The 10,216-nt window shown below is 31.6% G+C and overlaps 1 protein-coding gene across 1 annotated transcript; it reads right to left on the minus strand.

Moving 5' to 3' along the window:
* LOC107624074 lies at window positions 8,239-9,896 on the minus strand. Its single transcript, XM_016326521.2, has one exon. It carries the CDS (start codon window positions 9,412-9,414, stop codon window positions 8,434-8,436), a length of 981 nt encoding a protein of 326 aa, XP_016182007.1. The 5' UTR covers window positions 9,415-9,896; the 3' UTR covers window positions 8,239-8,433.

Below are 10,216 nucleotides of genomic sequence, written 5' to 3' on the forward strand. Positions count from 1 at the left end.
GATGCTCTCCCATGACAGAAATTTTTGGAACAAATTTTTTTGTAAGATCAATCTCCACATAAATTCTGGCAAATCGGTCCCGAGAGTGAATTGAGGTTGTCTTGTCGATCTTGAGCATGGCTTCTATAGCCGATCCAACCCTCCAAACGAAGTAATAGTTATAGAGTTTAATTGGAAGATTCGGGATGCGAATCCAAACCGCAATCTTCCAAACTGCTTGTTCATATGAGAGAAAAAAGGATCTCCATCTCTGGATGATTAAGTAATGTCTTGACACCATCCAGGGTCCTCCACTAAGAGCTTCACGATAAAGGCTGCTCACCATGTGATTTGCACCATTCTATGAATTTCTCTTTAGTTACGTTAATAATTGGATAAGGGTCAAAAAATTTTTCTTCCTCCACGTTAGCTTCGGTTTCCTTGTATCATTTATCCTCCAGATTTGGAGTGGCTTCATCGATGTCTTTATCATAATCAGAAATTTCATCGATTTCTGAGCCAATTGGTTTCAATAAAGAATCCTTATAGGATGATTTCGGTATAGAGACAACTTCATTATGTGGATTTAGAGCTATATCAACCTTATCACTGAGCTGGTTAAGATTCATTTTCTCTCGAGATTTAACTTTTTTCGTACTTTGTTGCACTTGATCTGTTTCTTGAGGAGTTATTCTCAATGAACGTTCATGAGAGACCATAACAAAATTCTTTTGCCTTGATGAAATATTAATTCTCCTAAGTCAAACACTGGATAATACTTTTCTAAAATTAAGCAATAAAGAAGAGTACATCAACCATTGATTGTTCAATCTTCTTTGGCGCTTTTTATCTTTGCCCCTCTTTTGAGAATCATGCAACACTCTTTATACGTTCTATCTATTTCTTCCTGTTCCTACTTTCTATTTATGTTATGTATGTGATGATGGTTATATAAATTTTGAAATTTAATTTTATTTATTGAATTTTAATAATTATAGGGACGAGTAGGGGTGGGGCGGGTACCCGCAAGGGCAGGTTAGGATTCAACGTTTTACTACCCGCGAATAGAAGCGGAACGGGTTTTATGCGAGTTGTTATACAGCGGGACAAAATCGAATAGAGTAAAAATCCGCCCCTACCCACCCCGTTGCCACCCCTAGTTCTTCATTCTTCTCTATTATGTTTAATTAGAGTTTTTCTAGTGAAGAAGATTATTTGTCCCCAATTGCATCCTGTTTTATACCCGGCTTTACAATAATGTCATATCAAAACTGCACGCAATTTCAATGATTAACATTTCATATGCTATTTTTTCCCTTTGTCTCCATATTTTTGTGCATATATATATATATCACTAGCTAGGATTGTATGTGGGATTTGATTGATCAAAATAACTGTCACTACCATGTTTTCTAATCTTTTTCGATTAGTGTCACCATCAATCCGATTTTTATCTTGCACTTAATGGTATGTATCAACAATAATTAATTATTATATTTTAAATACATGTATAAAAAGACACATTTAGGAAATACATTTATAAAGACACTTTCATTAAACACAGCTATAAAAAAGACATTTTTATTAGACACATCCGCAAAGACACTTCCATTAAACACAGTCATAAATAAGAGTTGGCAGAAGTTGGCAGAAATACTGTTGGTAACGTACGTAGCGGGATTGATAATAATATTACTCTTTTAGCCTTTTACCTCTTTTTTTTTACAATTCTGTTTCATCTTTCTGCATAATCACATTGTTCTTTTTATACCTTGCACATCAAGAAACTTCACACTTACTATTGGGAATTCAACTGATATGATCTGAGAACCTATAACTACAAAATTTAGAAAGATTTTGTTCAGTTCAAGAGTTCAAATAAACTCGAAATTACTAAGAAGAAAATGTACTTCTGTATCACTCCACTACCTTGGTATAGTTTTTCTCTTACGAATGTAACATATTGCTTTAAGATTATTAGGAATATTTTATGCAATTTTGATCAAATATCCTTTCCCTTGTATAACTAACAAATTTGAAGAGAAATTCAACCTCGTGCTAGAATAATGATCGGCTAAGACGAGCCATACCATAGTAAGCACAATTTGAAATTTAATAATTTATTAAATATATAATCATTTATACAAAAATGCAGAGGAGAGAATGTAATTCCTTGGAATTATTGAATGAGTGTATTTCGCTTTAGTTCAATTAACCTCGACACATGTGTTGATTCAAGCTTAGTTTGTATCAATGATTTTAATTCGAAAAGCAGATACGATTTTTTTTTAAAGAAATAAGCTCCACCCAAAATTTATTAATTTTAATGTCAAAACTAATTTTACAAGTTTCGGAATAATAAAATGACAATAACATTATATAAATAGGGATTAAACAAACACAACAATTAAAATGAATTCAACTAAACATAATATGCAACTAAAATAATTTGAAGGGTTAAGTACAATTTTGGTCTCTTTAGTTTAGGCTGAAAATTTTTTAGTCTTTAACTTTTTTTTTTTTTTGCATACAAAATCGTTCTTAAAGTTTAATTTAGTTCTAAAATCGTTTTTCGAACAATTATATCCTCAATATCATCATCTCCATCACACCTTCAGAAGAGAGAGAAGTAGAAACTCAGAGAGAAAAAAAAAAACTCAGAGAGAGAGAAGGAGAGAAGGAAGCCTCACCTCGCCCTCGTCCTCGCCTCGCCGCACCTTGCCCTCACTGTCGCTTGACCCTGGCCCTCGCGGCGCCACGACTTGCGTCCTATCCTCGCCGCAACTCACCCTTGCCGTCGCTTGGCTCTCGCCCTCGTAGCACCACGACTCAAGCCCTAGCTTTGCCGTGACTCGCCCTCGCCTCGCCGCGACCCACCTGGCCTTGGCCCTCATGTTCCTCGTCGTCATCGGGTAAGTAGTGATAGTAGTCGTATTCCTCGTGTCCTCTAGTAGTCCAGCGGTGCCTTTATTTTCACAAACAGTATTTCTTTTTCTGGCAACCAAAAAGTACCTTCAAAACCAGCAATCAAGAAAAAATGTAATCTTTTAAAAATGTTAGGTACAAACAAAAATTGAAAAAAAAAACTTCATCTTCCTTTTTTTCCTTCTTCTGCAACAAGTGTTTTAAGAGGAATCACAATCTTCAGCTCCATCGAAGGGATCGCAACCTTTGGATATGAGTTTTGTTAATTGTATTTAAGGATTTTTATTTTTAAATTTTGCTAATGATAGAAAAAAAAGTAGTAAGTTACTAACTTGTATTTGGTAATTAGATTTATGAATTTTTAGTTCTTGTAATTGAAGATGAATTTAGAAATTTCTGATTCATGTAATTAGATCTGAGTTTTGTTAATAGAAGAAGAAGAATTTTAGTTCTGAGTTTTGTTAATGGTTCTGAATTTTATTAATGGAAGAAGAAGAATAATGAGGAGAACAAACCCTAATTTTTGAACATGGATTATTGTTGCTTTTATTAGTTCTTTGATTTTGGTGAAAAATTGGAGGAAAAACAAGTTGTTTGTTCTTCTTGTCAATGGCTAATTTTTTGTTAATGTTTGTTTTGATGATGACGATGATATATTTTTTTTTTTGTTAATGATGATGATTTTGGAGATGAATTGTTATTTTAGTTTTGATTTATTTGAGGTTGTTGTTGAAGGTTGGATTTTCTTATTGCATTCATGAATAGATGGTGATGGGATGGTAGTGAGTGGGGTGGTACAGATATGATAGAGTAGTAGTGGGTGGGGTGGTGGTGGTGGTGAGAAGAGAGAGAGGAGATATTTTTGTCATTTAAAAAATTAATCTGTCTAAAAAGACAATTTTAAAATTACTTGAATTTTAGGGACAATTTTGTATGTAAAAAAAAAGTTAGAAACAAAAAAAATTTTGGCCAAAACTTTAGGGATCAAAATAATAATTAACCCTAATTTAAAAATAAATAGAAATTACTTAAACGTGAATAAAATGATAAACAAAAATAAAGTTTAATGAAAGAACTAAACTGAAAAAAGGAATAAATAGAAATAAACAAAATAAATTTTTAAGTGTGACTTAAAAATTTTGCAAAGATTTAGTTTTTTTCTTTTTTTTTTAATCAAAGATAGAGGGATTTAAACTCGCGACCTCTTAAATAAGTATGAAAAACTATGTCATTTGAGTTATAATTGATTGGTTTCGATTCTTTACTTCTTTTATTTATAGAAAAAGAAATTTTCTTATACTGAATAGTTATTATTCTTTTACTTTATTTATTTTCCAAGATTAATAACTACCCACTTTCTTACGACATCTTAAGAGTCAAGTAATAGTCTCTACATTCAAACTAAAATTTATCCTTTACAAACCAATTTATTTTCCACATATTATTTGCACCCTTTCTTAATTCGACTTATCCCTTTCATACTTCGACTATACCTCTGTATCGTCATCCATATCTTATGGTCGAAATAATTAACTGCTTTGTCGACAGAATGAATATATAAATACACTGGGTCACATGCTTCCTTATATACATATAGTGCTAAGCATAACTAACTTACTACTTTGATGTATAATCTGTTCTTAACCTTCAGAGAAAAAATTGAATGCAATTGCTTAACGACAATCTCAGTTTCAATAGAATGATTTCCAATGATCATGACATTATCCATCTAAGCTAATAAGTAAATGACAAATTTGGATTTTTCTGATAAATAATGAATCATCATATATGGAGTTGGAAAATCCAAATCATTTCAATTGGTGTGATGACGTGGATGCAAGTGTGATAATCATAATCCTATAATTCCAACCTTAGGATCTTGTTTAATTTCAATTTAGTTTCTCTTTTATATTAATTTTTCATTTTCATAAAAGATTCAAAACAAAGAAAAAAATTAGATAGACAAGCTAAGGCGAAAACATTTTTATAATGCAAAATCCATTTAAAATAATTTGTAACCGAAAATGAAATTATAAAACAAATTCTGGTGAAATTTTCATCAATGACCGAGTCGAAGATGAATTATTTGATTCCTCATGATGAAATGATTATTAGAAAGAAGGAATATGCTTACTTCATATTCAATTCACAGTTTCATACCCAAATAAGCTAAACATTCTGGTAAAATGTCACATAAAAGAGATTTTCGCTAGCTGGTTTGTAACCTTTTAAAGTAACAAAATTATTCAAATAAAACGACCTCAATTTTCGTACCCATTATATTGAATCAAGTGGCAATTATTTTAATGCGAAAGTTGTTAATCATCATTATTGTGATGGACTAATGTCTTCTCAAATGATGGATTCTCCTATTGGTTTTCGTCTAATATAATAATAATAATAACACCAAAATTAATTTAGCACCCTTGGTTGAAGGATATATGGATAGATTATTTAAAACCCTACGTCTCGTCATCAACAACTAACTCATTAAATATAGTTTAATTTTATAGTATTGTTGAGAGTGATGAAAACATATGATTTGAGGCCTTAATATATCTTGCTGTTTTTCTTTAAAAAAAAAATTGTTTATCTTTTGACACTAGTGACTAATTCTTTTACAATAAGAAAATTCTTCAAGAAATTAATAGATAATTATTAAATATACTTTATTCTGATCGATAAGATTTAAATTTTGAGAAAATTCCACTCCCCTTCTCTCTATTTATAAAATATACATTTTCCTCCCTTATAACTTTTAAAAAATATCTTCTTTAATCCATTTTAATTTTTTTTTGTTAACTAATTTTAACTTTATCTATTTTTCAAAAAAAAAAATTTTATAAAAATATCCTTTAACAAAAATTTTATTTTTTTGTCATTAATTTTACTTACTAAAATATCCTTTAATAAATTAACTTTTATTGATTAAATTGTATTTTTACCAAAATATTTTTTAAAAAATTTAATAATTAAATGCTAACAATACAGATTTTTCTGAGTTGTGTTTGGTTCTATTCTCTTTTTATCTTGATGGCCATGTCGAAGGAACTTTAGAGTTTGGGATAAGTTATCCCTTTTTTAGTGGAGTGGATTGTATTTTGTTTGGAGTTGTTTGATAGAGGGTGTTTTGTTTGAAGTGTTGTATTGTACTTGATCCTTCTTATACTTTGGTTATGGTTGCGTTGTTTGTTTGGCATCTATAGTGATGCCATCTCTCCCTTTGTGGTCGGGAACCTTGCAAAAATTGATAAAAAAAAAATGAGCAAAAAATTAGAAAGTAAACATATTAATCATTGGAGTTTAATATAATAATGTTAGTGTAAAAATTCGACATGGTAAAGAATTCGATCATAGTGTAACAAACGGTCATTCGACCCTTACAAATAATTGAGTCGATGGTATGCAAATCGAAATATCATAACAGTGGGTTATTCCATGAGAACGTTAGCACATAGGGTTCAACTTACTATGCAAAGCGGAGTCGATATAGCAAGTGTCCATAGTCGAGGCATGATAATCACATGTGACGTGATCCATAAGCACCATATCAAACGTGTGGTCTAAAAACTAAGGTAAGAGAAGACGTGAGACTCAAATTTGAGAGTAAGATTTTTCATGGTCAAAGACAGGATCATGGCCTAAGAAAAAGGAAGAAGTTAGATCGTGTCAATACAATTCACTATTTATAACCTATAAATAAAAGAAGTTCAAAAAGATTCAGGAACTTCAATCTAAATATTACACTATCACACAAAATTCTGCAAAATCTAAGTCATATTGACGTCAAAGAAAAACATAAAATATCAGTACAAGTGTCTGGAGTCATTTTTATTGTTTTTTTTTTTTTATTTCTTCCTTTTATTTCTCTTTTATTTCCAATTTATTTTATTGCTTTGTTTTCTTTCTTTTAGTATTTTAATCTCCTTTTTCATTTATTTTAGAGTTCAAGTTGTTTATCGTTTTACTTATAGTCTTTGTTTATTTCATTTACCGTTCTTCTTGTTATTTATATTTTTATGTTATTTTATTCATTTTCTTCAAGTATTTTATTTTTAAGTTTTTATTTTGTCAATTATATATTATGAGCTTTATCTATTCTCTTGTGATGGAATTTATCACAAGTATTTCGACATACGTTGATTTGACATTAATGCTAAATAATTCTCGAATCGAGCCTATTCTTTTTCACATAAGTCATATCTATTCGCAGAATTAAGATTTTGATACAAACTTGATCGATATTTTGTGTCGAGGTCGAAGAAAAAGCAAAATCCAGACAAAACAAATATTATGCAAATAAATTAAACAATTACATCCATCATATTTTAAGTAATTTAGTAAGATAAATATAATTAATTAATTAGGTAAAGTATGTATGAAATTTATTGTAGTTTTCAAGTGAGTAATATGGTATAAATCCTTACTTTTACTACCAAACACAAATAAATCTCTTTGACTTTGATTTTATTAGAAGTAATTTTTTTTTCAATGGTAAATCTTGCAAGTTTAGGACTAATTCATCACAAATTTAAATTCTATTTATGAGTTTGTTATTAGTCAATAGATATAAAAAATGACATTCGAATCTTTAACACTTGTTTAAGCGGACAAGTGAACCGACCACTTGACGAACCCTTAGGAATCGTAATTCTTTTTTTTGGTAGAGTAATCGTAATTATTTATTTATTTTTTTTTTGGTAGCTATAATCGTAATTATTTAATAAGTAAAAACTAACCCTTTGTTAGTTTCATAATGAATAACATTTTTTTTTTTCGGACCTGAATAACATTCTTTTTATATTGACCGTGAATAAATAGCCTTCAATTCTTGGGCCGAAAGCCTATAATAAATTCCTCTACTTTTGGTCCAGTTCCAACTCAAAACTCAGCTCGTTTTCTCTCCTTTGTTTTTTCAAAACTTCTAATGTTTTTGTTTGGATATTTCTTATCTCTTTTATGTTTGGGTCTGGACTGACTTGTGTTTAGTTCCGAAATTACCCCTATACTGTATTTTTGGGGTTAAAGACTCATATAAGGAGACCCAATTATATGTTGTCCAAAAAGACCAATTCAAGTAAAGAGGAAGTCATACTATATACATAGCTTTTGCTTAGTTTTTTTTTTTTTTGTGTTTGTTTTTGGGCCTCTAACCGTTTTTTTTTCAATATAAACATTTTCTCCGAATTCCGAAAATCATACAACCTTAGTTAATGAAAACATCTTCTGCTTTCATCCCTCTCATTCTCTTTCTCTCGAAACACTTACATATATAGACCCCAAAAAATTAAATCTATGATTACGATACATATCTACTTATCAACCATGTATTGCTGAGAAGTTAATCTTCCAATCACTATCATATCATATAAGATCGAATAGCAATAAAATATCACAACAATGTTTGTGAAAATATCCCGTACTAGTAGAATTACAAAAAGAAAAAAAAAATTAAAAAGAAAAAAGTAAAAGTATGTATATTTGATTTTAAAAAGAAAAAACTATATATATATTTTCCTATCATAGAATTTAAGTAGAGTAAAGAACCCAATGTTGACCGTCGATTTTAATCTTAAGACCATTGACTTTTGCAAATAAGTCAACGGCTCTTCTAACACCTCTATTATCCGCCGCAGTAAAATAATCATGGCCGAATATAATTCCGCCGGGTCGGAGGATTCGATACCCACGGGTTATATCCGACCAAGCAGAGAAGAAGTCATGACCCGCATCTATTTCTACGAGATCCGCATACACGCCCCATTCACATAGCTTTATTAGTGCTGACCCGCTTGAAAAAGGTACGGGTAAAATTGACCCGGTTTTGTTAAAATTTACCGCGTTCATTAAAAACTGGTAATACAGCAAAACGTCACCGTTTACCATCGGGATTTTACTGAACCGGTCTCTGAACCCGGCCCAACCGCGAAAATCATCGATGCACAGAATCTGAGTCGAGAGGCCGAGTCGCTGAGTCAACTCGGCCATGTGTATCGCCGACGCGCCTAAGAACGTGCCAACCTCGACGATGACGCGTGGCTTCACGCGCCTTATGAGATTCTCAAATACGGCACCGTTTGAGCCCCATCCTTTGATCTTCGTCGTTCGCCGGAGAAGAGGAGCGGCGTGCGGCGGCGGGAAGTTGCTGAATGGTGACGTACCGTTGAAGAGACGGTCGACGAGAGTACGTCTAACGAGTTCCGGTGAGATCGGATCAGCGCATCGAGTCGTGACTCGGAACGAGTCGAGCTCTGTGGAGTTGACTGTTACTCGAATAACAGAGTTGGAAGTTGAGTCAAAATCAGGAGAAGGAAAAACGGCATTTAACGGCGTTGACGACGCAAACGGCGGTGCTTGCTGTTGCGGTGGTTGTGATGACGTGGCAGAGGGAGCGGAGAGGTAACCTAAGGCGTAAGTTAGCAGAAGAAAGATAAAATACGCCGCGGGCTTTGCTGTTCTGAGGAGTGAAGAGAGTAGTCTCTTATTATTGTTGTGTTGTTCGGTTTTCATGATTTAATTGAAGTTTGTGAGAATTGTTATAGTAAGGTCTTATTTGTTGAATCTGTGAAGAATAAGGAAAGAAACATAGGAATCTACGACGGTGTTGTTGTTGTCGTCGTTGTTGTGAGTAGCGACAACTATTGAGAGTTTGAGACCACAAAAAAGAACGATGAAGATGGAAGATATAGGTAAGTACTGATTACTGAAGTTGAAGGTAGTTATTCAAATTCTTTCTTTTGTGTCAGCGAATGGTAGAGATCAGATTTCTTTTGCTGTTTTGGATTTTTATTTATTCTGGTTAATTTGCATGGATTTGACCATTTAAAAATTAAATTAGGTGGGGGGTAATGAGTAATGCCGTATATGGTTGGAATTAATTATATAGTTATGATTATGATATAGTTTTGATTTTGGAAAAAGATTTTATTTTAATTTGTATGATTATGATACAGTCCTGTTTCCATATTTTTCCTTAGAATATGTAAATGAACATATATGTAGTATTCTATTGTTTTAAATTTTCACTATAGAGTTAGGCATATTTGAGATAGAATAAATAAAGGAAAGTAGTTGGTGAATGTGACTGTATTTATCTTTCACCTAGATGCTCTATTTGAATTTTTCTTTTTTTTGGAAAAAGAAAATGCATTTATGCATTGGCCTTTTCTTTATCTAATGTGAAATATTTAAAACTTTTCTAAATAACAACGTCTTTACTAAAAAGTTGGATGAATTCAAATATATGAATTATATTAGATTTTATTATATTTAGATAAATCAATTATAATCTTAACTGAAAGTGATTGTAACT

The sequence above is a fragment of the Arachis ipaensis genome, chromosome B02, assembly GCF_000816755.2.
Source record: "Arachis ipaensis cultivar K30076 chromosome B02, Araip1.1, whole genome shotgun sequence".
NCBI classification, from domain to species: Eukaryota; Viridiplantae; Streptophyta; class Magnoliopsida; order Fabales; family Fabaceae; genus Arachis; species Arachis ipaensis.

Coding starts and splice junctions, on each gene's coding strand:
- LOC107624074 (XM_016326521.2), bottom strand. CDS start 9,414: ATGAAAACCGAACAACACAACAATAATAAGAGACTACTCTCTTCACTC.